Below are 21,901 nucleotides of genomic sequence, written 5' to 3'. Positions count from 1 at the left end.
TCTTTCAAGAATTTAATGTTTCTTATTGTATCTTTTATAATTTTTTATAGCTCATATTTTGATATTCTTTTCTGTTTTCTATTTTGTCCTTCTTGTGTAATTATATTTTTCTTTATGTATATGGCAATAAGAAAGCACTTTTGTTTACTAAACAAAGTTCAGGTGGTTTCAGCTGGTTAGCGATTTAAGATCAACTCACTTTCCAAAGATTCCTTTTGATATTTCTGAAAATTTTGCTGTCTGATAACAAGAGAATTCATTTCCAAAATGGTATTTTTTATTATTAAAAACTAAAAAGGGGGGACATTTTGTTAACACTACTATTGTAGAATTGTTTAAAGTTCGTAATATGCATCAAGACTTTTAATTAAGAAAATTGTTTTAAATCATGTCGTATTACATTTAAATGCGACGTAATTTTGAAGAAATTTATCATTTTCTGTGAAACAAGGAATTTTTCGTTAAACATTTAAAAAAATTGGATTCAATTACAATTTTTCTAGTATTAATATCAAATTCAGATTTTCAGTCTCTTAAATTTTTATTAATATGTATGAGTGTGTGGAGAATATTTCCGTATTGTGATCTGCCGTCTCTAATCGCCATTGTAGTTTAAAAAAAACTTGTCTGGTAATTAATTCTTTTATATTGTATAACCAACATGCATAGAGGATAAACATGGACGATTTAATGACGATATAAGTGTACTTGTGTAAGAATTAATTCATTTAAACTGTTTAAAACATATGGAATGAAGCTAACATTAATAATTTTGATTCTCTTGATAGGCACATGAAAAATTATGGGGTGGAAGATTTAGTGAAGGCTTGAATCCTGCTATGGAATCCTTCAACAACTCGATAACATTTGATAAAGTGTTATGGGATGTTGATATAAAAGTAAGAATGACAAAGTTTTTGATTTGCCTATAACCTTTATAGATTTCTGTCTTAAAAGTCCAATAAATTTGTCAATCATGTTCTGTTTTGAAAACTGTATTCACTCTTTTGCTGAGGTGTTATTAACAGAATAATTTAATAGAAACAAAAAATTGCAGTTTATTAATTTTTATGAGGTTCAAGTCAATGTTTGTTTAGAAAAAGAAAATATATGTGACCATGATTTAATTGGTAAGCATTATTTAATATTTTCTATTACTATGATAATCACTCTTTTTTTCTGCTAATGATGTCGTTGTATCTTATAATTTTTGGTTCAGCATCATTAAATATTATTAGCTGTCACTTAAAATTTAATGAGTGACATTTTAATGTTTTTCTTCATTATAACTGTCTTACAATGAATCTAGATACAGTGGATTATGTAAGTGAATAAATTAATGAAAAAAACTGCAGATGGAATTATGCACATTAGTGGATTATTTAATCATTGAATAGAAGTAACACTAAATGAGCTAAAAATCAGTGATTCCGTTTCTTGATAAATAATAAAATAGTACTATTCTAATAAAGGACAAATAAAAAATTCCCAAACTATTATTGAAGCTGGTGATGATGCTTTAATTGTGGTAATTGGTAGAACTCATAGGCATTGAGGTTATGGTTGCTGTAGTAATAAGTACTTAGTATACTAATATGTGTAATGTGGTACTATATTTATGTTCCATGGGAGAGAATAGCACCTAATAAAGTTCGTAATTTGTGATACAACAGCCTACTACTATTTTTTTTTAATTTTTAAAATTTTCATAATTATTTTTTGAAATTTATTTCAGGGAAGTCTTGCATATGTGAAAGCTTTAGAAAAGTGTGGTTTAGTAACTGTGGAAGAAAGTGAAAAAATTGTTTTTGGATTGACTCAGGTTAGTGTTTTTTATTTATAAAACTATGTCTTGACTGTTGTTGAGCTTTAGACTTTTAAAGACAGGTTGATAGAGGAATAAGCGCTTCTCTTTGCTCATAAACTTTGAGTCTATACATACTAAAGAGTTTATATTTATTGACAAATTGTAATACAAGTGTCTGATATTGAGTGATCTTAGGCCATTGGAGACAGAAAGGTTCATTTCATATATGATATCATGAACCATGAAGTTAAAAACACATGATCACATATATGAGATCACAGTCCTGAAGGATTTAAAAAAGCCAATTTTACTGATCTATGAAAATCTTTATGTTCTGTGAAAGTAAGGGAAACTTATAATAACCACAGAGAAAAGTAAGGGAAACTTAGAATAACCACAGAATTTAATTTTGGTAAAAAATAGGAAATATTGTTTGTTCTCATCAAATTGAAAAATCATCCCATTGTTACATACCTGGAAAATTATTATTGGCAGTAGTAGTTCAACTAATAGCAAGTTTAACTTCATTGAGAAACTAGGACCTCACTTCCATTGTAGAAATAAATCATTTCTACTCAATTTAGCAGAGCTAAAAAAAAATTAAAATAATAGTTAAAATGTTAAAAAAAAGTATATATAATATAACCTGCATTACTTCCATTTAAATATGCATTATAGCAGAAATTTCTAACATTTTGTTCCCCTTATAAACATTCCATTACAATGTAGTCATATTTAAAACTTTAATCCACACATAATAGAATTTATCAATGCAAATTAACAGTTTATTATTTTTTTTCTTTTCATTTTTCTTACGATTACTTCTTTTTTTAGCATTAAAAATTTTGCACTTAAGCTATAAGTTTTACTGTATAAATTAAGTTTCATTTACAAATTTCAGTTCTTAATCACTAGAGGCACGTCACATCAAGGCACTAGATTATCTTCTTTTGTTTTGTCGAGAAGCTAATTAAATCAATTTCTTAATAACATGAGATTGTACTTTGGGAATTACCCTTGTACAAAATACTTTTCTTATTCACCTTTATAAACATTACCTTTCTTGATATTTTGTACCTACAAAATCTAGTATTTGACAACATTGTAGCATAATTTATCCTTGGTTCGTTGGAAAAAGAATACTGTGGTCTCTCTAGCTCAAAATTCCTTGTGAACGCTCAAAATTTCCAGTGAATTTGATTCATCATAGTTCCTAAAAAAATATCTTATGAATTTTTAACAGACTTTCCAAAGTTAACAAGGCCACTGAGTTTCATTCATGCAAAGCAAGTCAGACCTCTCCCACTCATATACTTAAATGTCTAAATTTAATAAGGCCGTATTTTATTTTTTGATTGGTTTCAATGAGATGGTCTGGTGTAGCTGATAATCTTTGATTTAAAGCAATAACAAAAGTATGATTTAAAAAAAATGAAGATTGCAATTTAGAAGAAATACAGTTTGCATACATGTGTTTCAGGGCATAATAGTATCTTTTAAATTATCATTATTTAACAGGAATTTTTTATAGGTATCTGAGGAATGGGCTTCAAAAACATTTGTTTTGAAAAATGATGAAGATATCCACTCGGCAAATGAAAGAAGGCTAAAGGTTTGAGCAAAAAAATATTTTATTTGATTCTTTAAGTAATTTTTTGATTCATCATGAATTAAAACTTACCTACTTGTTTAGTTATTGGCTTAAAGCAGTGTTATATCAAGTACCTATTAAAAATATTTTGTTTGATTTTTTAACTAACTTTTTGATTCCTCATTAATTAAATTTATTTGTTTAGCTATCACCTTAAAGTAGTGTTATATCAAGTGCCTATAAACAAAGTTTCATTAAAGATTTAAATTTTTTCAAAATTTTCCGAAAAACATTTTAAGTTCTAAAATAAATAAGAAGGGAGAATTCTGTTTCTAAAACTAGTTGCTGTTTTTTTTTTTTTTTTTTTTTTTTTTTTTTTTTTTTTTTTTTTTTTTTTNTTTTTTTTTTTTTTTTTAATATAAGGGAAATAAGTATTTATTTTATTTCTGCCATCCCCCCCAAAAAAAGGTTCAGTGAAAATGTGTCAAAGTCTAAGATTTTCAACGAAAACAGAAAATGTATTGTAATGATTAAATTAAATTCATAATTGTTTAAAATTATTAAAATTTATCATTAACAATGTCCTTATTTTTTCAAATTTTAAATTACCACGTTATTTTGATTCTTACAGACATAAAAATATGACAAAAAAACGAAAATTATTTCTTTGAGTTGGACAAAAAATTATTAATTTGAGTGGAGGATTGCTCTGAGAAAAGCAAGGGTTAAAACTTTTCTTTTAAAAGGTGTAAAAAATAAGACAAAAAATTAAATGAATTCATTTATAGAATCAGGTTAAAAGTAAAGTCATTTAATTTATTTAGTGTATAAGTCATTTAGTGTATAAGTACTTTATCATAGCAACTTTTATAATAAATAACCATCTTGTCTGACATAAATAAAACTACATATCTAATTTTGTAATAATTTATAGGAAATTATTGGAAACGAAGTTGGCGGTAAACTGCATGTTGGTCGCAGTCGTAATGATCAGGTACATTTATTTTTGTTAATGTTAAACACTAAAGTAGATATTATTTATACTCAGTTTAACTTAGAAGATTTTCTAATTTTTAAGTGAAAAGCTACTGTGTTTTACTAAATCAGGTTAATTTTCTTTCAACCCTTGTACAGTCCTGCTACTTTAATTTTTTTTTTATTCATATAAAGAAAGATACAAAAAGTTTCAACCCAGGTAGTATTTCTTTAATGAATAATGTAATGAAGTATTTATTTTTTAAACTGGAAAATATCCATTTTGAACTCACTCTGACATCCTGAACTCACCCTAAACTGAGTTCAGGATCTACAGTTTAAGAGTTAATAAAGCAATTGAAATGCTTATCATTTTGCTCAAAAGAACTTATAAAAAATAGTTATTGTTTCTTATTTTAAAAAAAATCTTTATTGATAGTTGAAACTTGTATTTTAATTTGAAAATAAGTATAGTTTTAAATTTGATTATTTTTAGTAAGTACAGTTAAGGTTATTGTCTAATTTGTAAAATTAAAAAAGAAATTTTTTTTTGACAGATTTGTAATGCTCTATTTTTTTTAAACCAGGAAACCTTAGTGCTAAATTTAAAATATTATTATTTCAAATGAGTATTTCATGCAATTAATAGTAATATTTTTGAAATTCATCTCTTATGTATGAAATTATTTTACACCAGGTTGCTACTGATGTCCGCTTATGGCTAAGAGAGCAGTCATCAGTTTTAAAATCAATGTTGATATGCTTTATTAGAATTTGCTGCGAACGAGCTAAGAGGTTTGTGTGAAAAATCTTCTCAAAATATGTTGTTTATCATTTTCGAAATTCTTATTTATTCTTGCCTATTAAACAGGGTACGAAAGTATTAATGTGAACATTTGATTATTTTCTAATGCATAATAATGGAACAAAACTGTTTTCTTTTATTGTTCAATCATCAATTTACAAACTTTTGTATATTTTTGTGAGCTGTGTTAACAAAAACATGCAGTAAAATATTATCGTATTTAATTCTTTAAATTGTTATTATCCACTTTAATGATAAATGGATTTATGATTTTAAACCATTTTATATACAGTAAAACTTAGTTATCTGAATTAACTAAAACTAAACCTATCTTAGGTAACCAAATTCTTTGGGTCATAGAAGTTCACCATTTTAACCATACCCTTTTATTAATAAACTATTATTAGGTATAACCTTTTTATTTTTTTCTGAGGTAGTGAAACTAAACTTGTCTAATAAATAAATGGATAAAAACATCTAAAGTTGCAACTATCAAATTCTTTTATTTTCTTGTATTTTAAAAAGTAAAGATTTGTGGCAACAGCCAGGCAATCACGTAAATCAAGTCTCATAATTTTATAATTAAGACCATGAAAGTAACAATGTGATCAGAATAACATATCAAATATGATTACCATTTCTTGTGACTGTAATGTTTTTTTCTGATGTATTTTCTCTGTTTTGCAATTAATCAGCAGTCCATTAAAATCTTTCTATAAAGTTTACCTAGTGCCAGTTTAGAGGTGAAGAAAATACATTGGAACCTCAAATCTATGTTTTCCATCGAACTAGCGATAAAAATCGCATGAAGCAGGAAACGTAAAATAAGTTTTTTAAAAAATGCAGTATATTTTTAAAAAATTGCACTTACGAGATGACTTTTAGAAATAATGTGTAATCTTTCCTTGTTTTTCGTTTTTAGATACGAATTCAACAATATCCCTCCTATCTCTATCTCTACTATTGTTTACAAACTTCTTTTTTGGTTTACATTTACAAATAAATATTGTTTCAGAATTTTTGTGCTTTGGAATTCTTGATCAGTTGTGGTTATATCTTCCTATATTTTTTACTCATGATCATCATTTTCATCACTATCATCGGGAACAAGCATTAAATGAAATATTAAAGGAGTTGAAAAGTAATGTTTGTGTGTTGCAGTGGATATGCACGTCATTGACTTTGGAAGATTTTTAGCCAATTTTATTCTGAAGGCCTTATGCTCTCATTAGATGCCAAGAAGTCTGCTTTATTAAACCTATTTAAATGCATTTTAGTCGACGCTATCTAATGCTGTAGAAATCAGAGTCAGAGCTTCCAGAACATTTATTTATTTATTTATTTTTTTGCTTTAGAAACATTTTGCAAGTCACCTGATTTAAGAAAAAGGATTACCTAGCCAGTTGTTTAGTGTAATGTTCTTTAAAAGATTTCATTATTCCAAGATTCAAAGGTTGAAGTTAGCTGAAAAAAATTGAACTGGCAAATTTTACATTTTAAGCTCCCACACTTCTTTTAATCTGCCTTCCTGTGCTTTGAATATCTCCCCATCTTTCAGATTTCAACTCAAGAGTGAAATCCCCTCTCACAGACAAAAGGACTAAGAGATTGATTAAAAAGAATGTCAGATCAGCTTCAAACAGCTGATAAATAAGTCTCTTTAAAAATAAAAAAAAGCTGAAGAACTCAAAGGTTAGTTTGAGCTTTGTAAATAAAAAATTTTTTTGATCTGTTTGAAGTTAGATTTCTTGAAAAGTGCACTGTAAAATCTGGAATAATTTTACATTTTCAGTATAGGCAATTTTCACAGACCAGCCAAAAATGGCACATGAAGTTAGACAACGTACGAAACGGACAACATAAAAGTGGGATTCCTCTGTATTTAATTAAGAAGACATAAATTACTTAGCCTTATTATTGTTGGTGTAAAGAAAACACATTTAATTTTATATCATATATTAAATAATCTTTACCAAGTGCATTGAAAAATGTATAAAGTAAAAATAATTCCATTTATTCTTATTTGTTTTTTACAGAGAAATTGATATTCTGATGCCTGGATATACTCATCTCCAAAGAGCTCAAGCGATAAGGTGGAGTCACTGGCTTCTCAGGTATTAAGCATGAGCTATTTTAAAGTGTAATTTGTTCTTTTATATAGTCTCCTTTAATTTTCTAATAAAAGCCATTCATATATTTCTGCGCTCTTGTTATGACAATCAAATTTTTTCTTCTTAACAGAATTCTTTGAAAGGCTTCGGAAAGTTAGTCGGTCATTTATTAAATTTTAAGCCTTCTGAAAAAAAATTTGTTGACTGAGAACTGAATTCATGTATATTTTCTGGAATAAAATAACGCTAACAATACTTATTAGGCATTATTTTAAATAAATTAACATATCTAATGAGAAAATACCTGAATCTCCAATATAACTAAATCCACCTACTGTAAACATTCTGTGGATTAATAATTTATAACATTCAGTGGATCACCTGCATCAATCCACTGACATTATTCTCCAAATTGTGCTTTGTTTACATCAAAGAATATTTTTATTTACCTCTTGTGAAAGCTGTTTGGCAAGTCACTAGGTGGCAGAGTTGTTGGCTGCTATATCAGGATTCCTGTTAGGTAGTAATTTAAAAAATTTTTAATGTTTTAAGTAAATTGTCTGCAGTTTTTTATTTAATTTTTAGTGGCACTGATATTGTGTAAATTATTATATGATGAAATTAATCAGGTGAGTTATCTCTCTTTGGTTTTCTCTCACTACTCTGCTGTTCTCTAACATCACTAACTACCTTTCCTGTTGCAAGTGGATCTTTCCAATATGATTTTATCCACCCATAGCTAACCAGGAAAGCGGTTTGTCGTAACAATGAGGTTTAAGGTTGAAATGGTCAGTTATCAAGGTATTCAACAATATGTTCTTTAGCCATTTTCCATGTCGATCGTTGAGAATCTCTGGATTATGACAAATGCGAACAATATTAAAAGAGGGTCAGAAAGATTAAAAAACATATTAAATCCTATCAACCAAAATATATTTACAAATTAAATGAAATATATAGAGATCTTAAAACATACCTACTGAATTGTTGAAATGAAAGTGAAATTAAAATCTTTAAAATTTACTACAACCTCATGAAAAATGTGCTACTATTTTTAAAATTTCTCCTTGTAGTTGCTACCTCATATCCATAAAAACTGTTTATCTCTTGTTTTGCCTACAATCTGAAATTGATACTGCCTGCTGTTGTTCATTAGAGTTAGAGAGGTGGTTCCCAATTTTTTTGTATATGTGACCCTAAATGATCGAGCCTCTTTTGGCAGAATCTTGGCCTTATAAATAAAGTATATACGAACACTTGTGAGTGTATTAGCCAATAAAAGACTTTTTTATTTTTACTAATAAAAGAAATAAAAATTTTTGATTGTTTTATTATAAATAATCTTAAAATTTATATTGTGTCTAACAATTGATCTAGAATGGGTCTCCTGGAGCTGTTTCTAACTTAGTTCAGAATTTGTTTTTGTTTTATATACATGTGCTAAAAAGAACTGCCAAAAATATTGAGAGTGATTATTAAAATATTTCTTTTTGAACAAATTCAGTTTTTATTTCTTTATTTTTTAATTGAAAAGGAAAAGTGTAACCGGAAATATTAATGCAATTTTTTATAAATGCATAATTAATTCAAGATATTGTTATTAAAAACTTTTTATTTTTTTATTGGAAATTTACTTTAAATTGTTTCATGAAGGCAATAAAAAAATTAAATACCTAATTGATTGTTGATATAAATAAAGGTTGGTACATGTTGAATGTATGAAATAATGCATATTGATAATAATTAGTTTGTTATTGTTAAATATAAATGCAGGTTTCAAAAATTATTACTAGTTCTGCAGAACTCCATAGTTAGACTTTCATTAGCGTTGTTGTGTGTGGTATCTATGATTATCTGTGATCAGTAGCAACTGTAAACTCATAGTTATTGCTAACCAATATATCTAACATTATCTGCATAAGTAATATCATTTATAATTAATTTTCTTAAAGTACTTGCTCAACAAATACTAAGTTCTCATCTTCTAGTTTGAGTTTTCACTATCACCAACTTGCGTAACATCATGGTTTTCAATTAAAATGCGATTTGAAGAAAAATAAAATATCTTATCAATAACTTTGTTTATGAAATTTAATACCATTTAACTTTGTTTTTTTTATCTTAATTAGTTTCCTATTCTTTCAGTTACGCGTGGTATTTTCACAATGATGCTAATAAATTGGAGGATGTCATTTCTAGAATGAATATAAGTCCATTGGGAAGGTGAATATTAATTTATAATAGATTATCAACATCAAAAATTTACTATTACATCAAAAATTTACTAAAATCAAAATTAAAAAACCAGTACAAAATTATTTTAAACTCAATCATAATATAAAGTTTAATCAGGCTGGTATTCTATGTACCCCTACCTAATTTAAACTTAGTAAGTTGCAACTACTGGGTTAAATTTTTTGAGCTATGCAGAAAATAAAACTTTCAAAAACTATTAAATCCAAAAATGTTATTTAAATTTTAAAAGTAACCAGATAGTTTGAATGAGTTTTGTATTGTTGAGACATATATATTCTCAGTAACGTCATCTTTATCTTTCTATATTTTCACTGAAAAATGAAAAATGACTACAGTAAAAATGTGTATGCTCAAAAAATCCTAACATGCATTCAACTGCTTTTTTTTAATTGAATCTCACTATTAACTATTCAAAGTATATCAGTTTTTTATTTATTTATTTTTTAGTGTAACTTAATTGTAACCCTCTATGTAAACAATATATTGTAACAATATATTCATAGTTTTGCTAACAAGTATTTATTTGTAGTTTTGATCTAAGTCATTTTGATCTAAGTCATTTTGTTTACGGTATATAAATAGTTTACTCAAATGGAAAATCAGACTATGTAAAGTCCAAAAAAAGATTAAAGTTGTTGTTTAATTAATTTTAGTAATATGAAAAGAAAGTTACTTTTTAACGTTAATGAATTATAAAATTATTGCTACTATGCAGCACAATTAATTTTCTAATTCAAGTTTTACTAAAGTTTTTTTTAAGTTTATTTTCTGAATGAAGTTTTTATTTTGAAAAATCTTTCATAATCACACTTATTTATTAATTAATAGAAATGATACTTAAGTTGCTAAGATAAGAAATATTTAATTGAATTTTCTCCTTGCTATTTGTTTTCAGTGACACTGTACTTAACAGAAATTTATTCATGTTAATTTTTTCAAAATGTAGAACAGTTAACAAGTTAATATCAAAAAATTCTCCTGTTCTAAAAATTTTTATGATTTATGATAAGCTATTAATTCCTTGTTATCCTGTTTTAAATAAAGCTTTATTTATGAATAAATTCATATTTATTTTTTCCAGTGGAGCACTGGCAGGTAATCCCTTTCCTATTGACAGGGACTTCCTTGCAAAAGGTAATTTTTGAAATAAACTTTCTTTTTCCAATTTTTTTCTTTGTGTACATATATTCTTCTAACAGTTTTATGCTATGACGAAAACAAATTTAAATTCAGCCGATGCTTAATATAAGAGCCTTCGTGGTCTGGGTGAAAGCAGACTTAGATTGTTATATTGTGAGTGCACAATTACTATAACTCATAGCTAAAATAAGGCTTTATTATTTTTAACAAAGCAATGCTTTAGTTTAATGAGAATTTAGTAGGTAACAGAAAAATTTGTAATAACCCAACTTTTTTCTATGCTAATAAAAACATAAGACTACCCTTTAAAAGAGTACTTCATTGGTGAAGAGTACATTAAAAATAATATGCTGGTTCAGGGCTGCCATTTTGGATAAATAATACACATCAAAATAATTTTGAAGACAGACTTTATAATATGAGATCGTTATATTGTGAATGCACAAAAATACCATTAATTGTAACTCATAGCTAAAAAAAATGCTTTATTATTTTTGACAAAGCAATGCTTTACTTTAATAAGAATTTAGTAGATAACAGAAAAATTGGTAATAAAGCAACTTTTTTTCTATACTAGTACCCTTTAAAAAATACTTCATAAAAAAAAATGCATTAAAAATTATCTGCGGGTTTGGGGCTGTCATATTGGATAAATAATACTTGTCAAAATAATTGTGAAGACCTCACGATTTTGAATTGAAATATAAAGCGCACTAGCGGAATGACATTTCACAAAGAGTTAAAACAATTTTCACACAAGAAGGGTATGATTGGTATATTTATTGTATCCTTTAAAAAGAAAATAGCATAGATTATGAATAACCATAAACAACTACCGCCTTGTACTTAAGATAAGAATTTAGGAAGTTATATAACTCTTCATTCAAAGGGGATTCAAGGTATTTTACATTTGTTGTGTGATAACATCAATGGAAATTATGGTTTTATTACTACACGAGGATGTGGTGTTGCTTTGAAACCTTTTCTAAATAAAAGGACGTAATTTGGGTCGCTATATTAGAATGAACAGTTCAGTGTGGACATTATAATGGGCATTAAAATAACATTGCATCTATGAAATAGCAAATGGGATTTTATTTGTAGTGATAATGGAAGAGTCGCTGTAATGAGGGTTGAGGGCTGTGATAATGGGAGCTGTGCTAAACGTAATACACTGTATCATATTTCACAAAATAATATTAATGCCATTTTGTGCTTTTAGTAATTACTATGAAGACAAAAATGTAGTTTTTGTCATTTACATGCTTATAGAAAATGTTGAGGATGGTTAAAATAATTTCTTTATTATGGATACTACAAATTTTGTATTTGGTGGATGTAAATTTTATACAATTAGGTATTTGAAATTGTCATATTAGCTTTTTTAACATATGTGGAGTTATTAAAAACATATAAAAGTTTTATCTTCTCTTCGTTTAATGACATTAAATATTTTTTGTGAAATTATTTTTGTCATTTTACTTAATATAAAAACCTTTTTAATTTTATTTTAGAGCTTGGGTTCTCTGGTTGTACTCCAAATAGTCTTCATGCTGTAGGTGACAGGGACTTCATTGGTTAGCATATTTATTTATTCTTCTTTTTAAGCTTCATTAATATACGTAGACAGCTGTTCAAATATTACAAAACAGCTAAGGTAAATTGCGATTTGCTTATGTTTGCCACAAAGAAAAGAATGAATACTTACATGAAATACTAAATTACCTACACCAGGAAAAAAAACTAAATTATCAAGATAATCAAAAATATGTTTATGCATTATTTGAATAGCTCACATGCAGAATATACCCCCTTACTTTATTGAGGGGGTATATTATATTTAAATAATAAAAAATAATATATTTATTTATTATTTTTATTATTTCTTTTTTATTTTAATTTTTTTTATTTATTTGTTTATTTTAATTTTTTTATTTATTTTTTTGTTTTTGTTTAAAGCGGAATTTTTGTTCTGGGGTGCATTAGTCGCAACACATTTCAGTAAATGGGCAGAAGATTTGCTTCTATATAGTACAAAAGAATTTGGATTTGTATCAATTGCTGATGCTTACAGGTATTTCTATTTTGCATATTTTTATTTAAATAAAATTATGTTGTTTTTTTTGTACATAATACATATTAATTTAATTTACAATTTATTTAATTGTAAAGATTGTTGAATTAGTATTTTTTCACTTCTAAAACTGATAGATCATTTTTTTTTTGCCTATTTTTTAGTACTGGTAGCAGTTTGATGCCACAGAAGAAAAATGCTGACAGTTTAGAATTAATCAGGGGGAAAAGTGGTAGATTAATAGGGAATGTATGTATACTTCATTATATTTTTTCCCTAATTATTAAAAAAATAAATATTATGTTTTAGAACTAACTTCTTATCATAATAGTTCAGGACCTAAGTATAATACTGTAGGAAAGTTTGAGTCTGGAGGATTTCTAGTTCTAGTAAGCATTTTGAGTGGATTTGGATTCTGTCACCTGGTACATTTTCCAGCAGGGATATCATCAATGGTGGAGGCTGCGAAAGAACCAAAACTGCTCATATCTATAACTTTGTTAATGTTTGACTGTTTTGAATGAAACTTGAACTTCTTACATTTATTCTCACTTAATAAGTTACTAATACATGCAAATCCTCATGGTGTATATTTTTTCAGGAATCAATTTTTCTTTTTCTTGAGTGTATAATTCTACTGCAATTGTCTGAGGGAAATCAAATGGATGCTAAGAGACACTATGTTGCAGATGAAATCACATTAAAAAAATATGCCACTGAGTCTTACACTTTTAATATTAAAAAGTTATTTCACATCCAGTACAATATTTTTTTGGCATGGAGAAAAGGCAAATTATATAGATATAGATGCTAATTTTGAAGTATTTTACAGACTTTGATGATTTTGATTTTCTTTTGTGGAAACACAAGAGTAAACAAACACAAGAATAAATTTTTCAGCATGGCTATTTTCGAAACTGTACCAATTTCTAAGAGATTTGATCCATCCCAGTAGATAATGTCTTTGAGAACTGCCTTTAGACTCAATACACAATTTTTAACCTGTATTTGCTGTGTTGGATTGTGCCAGTTATCAGCAATTTTCTTCTTTAAATCTTATAGACGTGAGAAGACTACCTAAGGCAGCTCAGGAGGTGCATAAAATAAGTGGAGAAGCATATTATGAAAAGATTTAATCATAAGTTTTTAGCTATTGTAGCAAATATGGCATTAGGTCTTAATAATAGGTCCCAAATAAGTTCATTGTAGGGTGTACTAAATATCTTATTGCAAATGTACAAATAGCTCAAGCTTGTGCAGTATTTGTGGTTTTCATTTTATGCAATGCAGATTAATTTTGCACAAAAAAGTGCTCCTTGAGAATGTTTGAGTTCTTAGTTACCTTGTCATCTATGTTAATTTTATGTTTTGTTAATTCTATGTTGTGTTAACTCTATTTTTGTGTTAATTTACATGAATTTTAAATCTATGAGACAAAGAAATCGATAATTGACTGAGATAAATAAATCTTCATGAACTTTTATTCTAAAGACAGCTCAAAATGCATACTTACATAAATGGGCATAGCTTGAAATGTGTTTAAGAAAATGGATGCTGCAAAAAATGTGACTTTTCAATGTTTTAAGTTATGGTTTAACAACTAAACGAGAAGTTTTGTTCTTGCTTTTTTGATCATTGAGCATACTCATTACGGGGCAAATTCATTTTAATGCCACTGTTGTAAAGTTACAGAACCCGTCACAACCTTATAAAAAGACCTGCTGTCTTTTAATATTTTTTCTTGAGAGTGATTGCTCTTCAAAAAAATTTTAAAAAATATTAAAAAATTTGAAAATCAATTTTAAAAAATTAACTAAAAAAATACAAATTGGTTAGAGAAAAAATTAAACAGACATTTTGAGCTGTGTCCATAATAAGAAGTTCACCGACAAAATGTTTATATCAGTGCTTTGGACTTTTTATTTTAAGTTTTAAGCTCAGGCATCTTTAGATGATCCTATGATTTTATTTGCCATTTTGTTACTTTCAGGTTAAAAGCTTTTGTGATGTCCCTGTTGTTGCATTTCAAAATGCTTACTAACAATCTGAAACTTCTTTACACTAATTATATAATGTCTTAATTGCTCAACAGTCTTATGTAACTCTTAATTGCTGCATTCTGCTTTGTCTTTTATTGGAGGCTTCATTGGGTAAGTATTTATGTTTTGCTTTTGCAAGCTTCATTTTGCGAGTGTCTTGCTTACTGTTTTGAATCGGCATATTCAGGGTTGACATGATTTAAATCAAAGGTTTTCAAAAAGTGTTCCGCGAAACTTTAGGTTTCCGTACAGGGGTTCCAAGATATTGGTTTTTCTAACAATCAATGATTTTATTTATATCCGACCAAAACAACTATCTATAATTTATTAAAAGTTTGGTTGCTTTGATGAAATTTTTTATGTAAGGAATGCTAAAGAAAAAAGTAACAAAATTTAAAATAACATTCAATAGCATGATATTGAATAAATTATGTAAAGAATATGCATTTTTAAAAAATTCTGTAAGTATTTCTCATCACGCTTTTCAATTCAAAATAAAATAACTAAATTCAAGAATAAAAAATTGCACTTTTCTGATGTACAAATGTGTGATTATATTATCGGTGTATCGACCTCCTATTTATAGTGAAATTTTGGGGGTTTGAAAAGTTGACTTATGCACCCATATACTTGGCACTATTTTTTTCCTGAGCAACCTGCATAATACTCTATCTGTGCTGTTATATAAAAGTTAGTTAAAGGAATATCATTAATTCATGCACACAAAAAAACATCAAACCAAGTTTTTTATTGCAAAAAAAAAGTATTAATTTGAATGAAGCATTATTTTTAATAAGCCATTGTTATAGTTTGTGATTCTATAAATCCACATTTTTATAAAATAATTCTATAAATCCAAATTTTTAAAAAATTTTTTTTTCAAGTTTTAAACAAGAGATAAGTCTGGTCTAATGTTTGGATAACTGAGCTATAGAATTTTTTATGTTCTTCGCTCGAGCATGCTTAAGACTATCTAATATTCAGATTTGGTTAATGAAAAATTTAGCTGATTCCTTGGATCTAAATAAAAAATAGTTAGTTATTAAAAACTTCACCCACTAACCCTTAAAAAATACATGATGAGAAAAGTTATAATTAAGACGAAAGAATTAATTATTTTACTTATAAGCTTTGCCTTCTTGAAAAAGAGGAGAAAAGGAGAAAACATTCATAAAGCTTTATTAATTTAAAAATCTTATCTGATTTTGTGCTTAATTTGAGATTTTTATATTGATAACTATTACTTTAACTCTGATAATTAATTTCTTTCTTACAATATACATTTAAATTTAATTAAAACATTTATAAAATGCTCTCTTAACAATTTCTATTTTAAATTTTTCAGTCTTAAGTTAAAGTATTCTATGTTATCACTATCTTTCATGTTATTTCAAAAATGAAATTTATTGAGATAAAATTTGCTATTTTATATGCACCAGTTTTTATTAAAAATAAAGTTATTTGAAACACGAAATTTATGCATTAAAAAATAAAAATCACACTAATTGATAAAAAAAAGGTTTTCAATCATTTTTATTAATATTATCAATGTTTAATTTTTAAAATATTAATACAGAAAAAATTTAAAATCTTTATTTAATATTGTTTAAGCATATTATTCTTTAATAGTGTTTTTTGTTAATGTAAAAAAATCTCCGTACTTTCTTTAATTTGCACTCTTTCTTTCTAACATGCACTTCATGATTCTTATTTTATGATTTTTGGAGAGTTATAAAATATGTAATTGCTGTTGCTTTGGTAATAGTACTAGATATTTTCTAAAAATGGAAAAAATGCATTATACTGTAACCAATATTTTAAAACTTTTATATTTTTAAATACTTTTACCATTTTAATATTACAAAACTTTTGAGTCTTATTGATCAGTTATGAATCTCCTTTATTTCAAAAATTGAAACGAATACCATTTGTTACATTCTCAGTTTTAACTTATTCAAAAAAGAAGAATATTAGCAAAAGTTTATGACAATGAAGAAGGATAAGAGAAATCCAGAGCTGAGTATTTTTTTAAAAAATATTTCTGACTTTTTATTTGTTTTTGAACACTTGAGAATTTATGAAAAACAATCAAATAGTTCAATAGCCTTTAATATGATTTTTTTTCTTTTTGCAGTATTGAAATTAAATGTAATCGAACACTTAGCAAGTATTTTAATAGATATTGCTTTTACACCCTTTGCATAAACATGAAATTTAAAAATTTTATTTTATATTTCAGTGTATGGCAATACTTGTTGTTTTGAAAGGTTTGCCTAGTACCTTTAATAAGGATCTACAGGTATGTTTCTTCATTTGTTGTAACTAATGACACCACATTAATTTAAAATCAATGACTCTTGCTAATAAAATTTAATTTATTCTTTTAAAGGAAGACAAAGAGCCTATGTTTGATAGCTATAATACTTTGGCAGAATTGTTTCAGGTGGCTTGTGGTACTCTGGAAACTTTAACTGTAAGATATATTTAACTGTCTTATCTTTTCATTGAAGTACAAGCTGAATATATCTCTGAAACTGAAAGTTTATTTGTATCTAATAAATTTTTTATGTATAGTCAATACACGGTTGATTAAAGTGTGGCAACTTGTATGCACTTCTATTTTGAGCAAAACTTAACTAATAATACAAGAAGATAGTGCAAAAGTTCAACAAAACCGTAAACACTTGCAAAGTTTTGAAGAAAATTCTTGAGGCATTCTCCATATAGCCCTTATTTAGCCCTTCCATATGTTATAAGACATGTTATTTGCAATTCTATTTTCAAGATTATTTTATTTGTAAGAATGCTTTTTTTTTTGAAGATTATTAGCATTCATTAGTATCTCATAACCAGGAACGAATCATAACAAAATTTTAAAAATGTGTTGTTTTCGAAGATTATTAGCATTAGTATCTCATAACCAGGAATGAATCATAACAGAATTTTAAAAATGTGTTGTTTTCGAAGATTATTAGCATTAGTATCTCATAACCAGGAATGAATAATAACAGTATTTTAAAAATTTGTTGTTTTTGAATATTATTAACATTAGTATCTCATAACCAGAAATGAATTATAACAATATTTTGAAAATGTGTTTATATTTAAATATATTTTATAAAAATCCTTAATTCAATTTAAAATTGTAACGTTCAATCTTTGTACAGCTATCTCCAAGCATAATAAGCTCAAGATAATGTTTAGAACCATAATTTTTCTATCATTAAAAAATATGTTATTATAAATACAAATTAGCCAATGCCTGTCAGTAACATCTGAACAATATTTTCTAACATTTTCCAAACAATAATTGATTTTTTATTTTAATTTTCAGATTCATAAAGATGCATGCTTTTCTGCTCTCTCATCTGATATGTTTGCTACAGATGTTGCTTATTATTTAGTTCGAAAAGGGGTCAGTAAATTGCATCTTTGACTTTTGTACAATGTGTTCTATAAGGACTGCCCTTAATATATATTTCCTAAGTTTTTAAAAATTGAAATTAATAGAATTATAAACTGCACATTGATATTTAAGTGAGAAAAAAATGCAATTAAACTCTGACAAATTAGAAATTCAGCCATTCAGAGCAAGGGAGGGTTTAAAATCACCAAAAACTACTTTATTTGAGAATAAACTTAAAAGGCAGTTTTGAATGTAAGATCCAGCTTAATAAATAAATAGGTTTTAATGCCTACTTAGCTTTAGCTAGCCTTTTTTGTCCGAGTCTGATAACATATTTTGACTCATTTAAATAATCACTTCTGATCTCTTATTTAAATATTTGTTGACTTTAATAGCTAAAAAAATCCTGAAAGTATATATTAACCCTTTGTGGTTGTATATTTACTCCAGCAAGCAAAGCTTTATTTAACAGTTCTAGTGACATGTCTGTCCACAGGCTGGCTACTATGACACCTATCTACAAACTTAATGGCAAAATACAACTAATGTACAATGTACAAACTTAATGTACTATGTACAAATTAATAAACTGTGTACTAAAATTTATGGACATTCATTGCAGAACTCTAAAAATGATTTTTCTACTGTTTTATTTCAGATCTTAATTTTATATTAATACTTATATTAATATTTTAAATTAAAATTGAGTTTAATTTTGACAGATTGCTTTTCGAGATGCTCATAAACTTGCAGGGGAAGTTGTTGCAAAAGCTGAAAAAGAAAATTGTACTATTTCAGAGCTTCCTTTGTCTCATTTGAAAGACATTAGGTAATAAAAATTTTAAATAATCTATGGGTTTTTTTTTTTTTTGTTGTTTTTTTTTGTAAAAATAGTCTTACTGTGCACATTAATCAATAGATGTACTTTTTAAGAGCATTCAATGTTTAAGAAGGAAATTTCGTATTCATTTTGTTTAATTGCATTATATATTTTTACTTTATTTTAATGTATTATTATTGGAATGTCAAGCTAATTGTAATTGTTATATAAAATTAAATGTCTTGACATTTTTTTTAATTGATTCATTATTTTAGAAGTACTTTTTAATGATTTAATTAAATGATGTGATGTTATTTCAAATGAAGAGAACGTATTTTTGATGTACTTAATTTCTTTCAGGAAATAAAAGAGCATTAAGCAATCAAAATTTTTTAAGGATCTGATAATTTTGCATTCTTGAAATTAAATATTCACTGAAAAGTTGAAGATTAAATGAAAAAAAATCCAAAAAAAAAAAATGAAACAAACTAGCTCATGTAAACATGAATAAATATTTCTTAACTTAGAGTAGTGAAATAGTTACTACAATTCCAAAGTAGTTGTAGTTACCTACATTTGTAACAAAGTAGTTGTACTAAACTACAAAAATAATGTAGTTTTTTCGATCACTGAACAAGACTCTTTTAATACAAACCATTTTTATTGAATTCGTTCTACTATTTGAAAAATAAAATTTTTGTATAAAAAGCTTTTTAGAGGTTCATATAATAAGAGCTTATGAAACCGTTTTAAGAATTTTTTTTCATAAATATTGATTCCAAACAATGTTTAATTAAAAATACTTATTTTTTTCATGATTTTCATTTACTTTTATCAGAATTCTTTAAGTTTGCTAATATGTAAAAGGAATTTTTATGTTAGTAAAATGTATCCTAAAAACAAATCCTTTCAAAGAGAGATTCTCTTTTTTCTGATTAGATTATCCAAATGCCTTCCTTAATTACTTTCTGAAATATTTGTAAATAAATACTTTTAGTGGCATCAATTGACAATTTTTGTAACAAAATTTAAAAATTGTATATAGGAATGTTACTGCATTCATTCAAATGTTGGTTTATGTTTCAAATCCTTTATAGTAGAAACAATGGTACTATTTATTTAAACTTTCATGACCCGACTGTGCTGTTTGTTTCATGCTTTATAACTCAAACATTGGTACTGTTAATTTCATCATTTATGGCCCAAACAATAGTAGTACTGTATATTTCATCTTTTATGATCCTGAAAACTGTACTGTTTATTTCATACTTTGTCACCCGAAGAATGGCACTGTTTATTTTATTGTTTATGGTCCAAACAGTGGTGCTGTTTATTTTGTTTATTATTGTTCTAATTAGCTGTGCATTTATTTCACTCTTTAGCCTAAACAATGATACTTTTTATTTTTTCATTTGGGGCCTCAACAATGGTATTGCTTATTTAATCTTTTAATGCCCAAACAATGGTACTGTTTTTAAATCCTTTTATCTGCAGCCCAATCCCAAATATTATGCATAGTATATTGGATTATGCATTTTCAAAAAAATTATCCCCTCTTTATGAGTTGTGTGCTACTTTGAAAATTAGTTTTGGAAGTTCCTTATAATATTTAATAGTTTTTTTTCTTCCTCTTTTTATCTGCATTTTCAGTGACCGCTTTGAAGAAGACATATCTTCTTTGTGGAACTATGAGAGTAGCGTTGAGCAGTATCAAGCTTTTGGTGGAACAGCTAAAGAGAACATCCTCTTACAAGTTGAGCAGCTGGAACAATGGATCTGTGATAGTCAGATTTTGACCACTCAAGTTTAAGTGATTTTAACATCAGTGCTTTTGATGTTTGCCAAATGATTTATAGTCCTATTGTTATTTTCTAAAAATAAAGTTTTTGAAGTTTATTTTAATGCTCATTTAATCCAGGTGAAAAAGTATTTTCAATTGTTAGCCTCTTGAGGATTGTAGCCTTTTCGACATTAGCAGCCTGTGATCACACGGATGTGATTTCAATTTGGAAAGTTTTATTTCAATTTTTGAACAATATTAGATGTCGGAGCCCGTTGTAATTTCGAATAATGATAATGTCTCACCAGCGTTGATCTTCAATATGCGCTTTGAGTTAAGAGTTTTTATTTTTATTATTTTTTAATTTATTTATTCGATCCTGGTTATTTAAACACGTAAACAATTTCGTTTGTTTGGCTCTTACAAGATGATTGAGCTCAAGATTTACTGTGCTCTTTGTTTTAATTAATACGGCATAGTAAATTAATATATTTAAATGAGAAAAAGAACAAAAAAAGCCGGAAAGAATAGTGAGGAATTCAAATTTATCTGAAATAAAGCCGCAACTGCTAATAGCCAATATATCGCCCATGTTTTCATATGACCTGAAATATATGATGTTGTGTGTCCTTTACCATGGAATCCATTAGGATCAATATTATCCCAGGTTTCTATGATGGCAGACTTCATTTCTTCCACAGACTGAAACTGCTCCTTTTTTAAATGTATGTAGTCCTACTGACGATGGCCCCTAACGTTTTCTTGGGGATTGAGGTTCGTGTTAAGGGCAAACTATTGGTGACAAGAGCCTTATCCAAAAAGAGCCACTGAGAAGATTTTCCAACATAAATTGAGGTATTGTCCTACTCTCTCTACAAATATTGTTAGCAAATGAGGTTTCTATTTCTAGCATCTCTTGCAAATTAGTAGCCTCTACATGCAACGTGAAGAAGAGGCAGAGTTTAAGTTGACCACAATTACCGAAGCCTTCCCTTTCCTCCACCATTAATGAACTTGTGCTCTTGCTGACTTTGGGAGAATTTCCCTGTATTTCTAAGTGCAAATCAGAAGATTACAAAATGAGGGTGGGTGGAGTT

General features: G+C 27.0%; 1 protein-coding gene across 1 annotated transcript; it reads left to right on the top strand.

Moving 5' to 3' along the window:
- The first annotated feature begins 132 nt into the window (after positions 1–132).
- On the top strand, positions 133–20,923 carry LOC107437214 (Argininosuccinate lyase). Its single transcript, XM_016049137.3, has 17 exons — positions 133–270; positions 789–899; positions 1,736–1,822; positions 3,339–3,419; positions 4,333–4,392; positions 5,071–5,168; positions 7,215–7,292; positions 9,435–9,512; positions 10,627–10,679; positions 12,200–12,262; positions 12,645–12,759; positions 12,924–13,008; positions 17,038–17,097; positions 17,188–17,271; positions 18,133–18,213; positions 18,927–19,033; positions 20,675–20,923. The coding sequence occupies exons 1-17, from the start codon at positions 268–270 to the stop codon at positions 20,832–20,834; spliced, it is 1,404 nt and encodes a 467-aa protein (XP_015904623.1). The 5' UTR covers positions 133–267; the 3' UTR covers positions 20,835–20,923.
- The last annotated feature ends 978 nt before the right edge of the window (positions 20,924–21,901 follow it).

This window comes from Parasteatoda tepidariorum, chromosome 2, assembly GCF_043381705.1.
Source record: "Parasteatoda tepidariorum isolate YZ-2023 chromosome 2, CAS_Ptep_4.0, whole genome shotgun sequence".
Taxonomy (NCBI): Eukaryota; Metazoa; Arthropoda; class Arachnida; order Araneae; family Theridiidae; genus Parasteatoda; species Parasteatoda tepidariorum.
The sequence above is the reverse complement of the archived record's forward strand: the minus strand, read 5'-3'. Positions and strand labels throughout refer to the sequence as shown.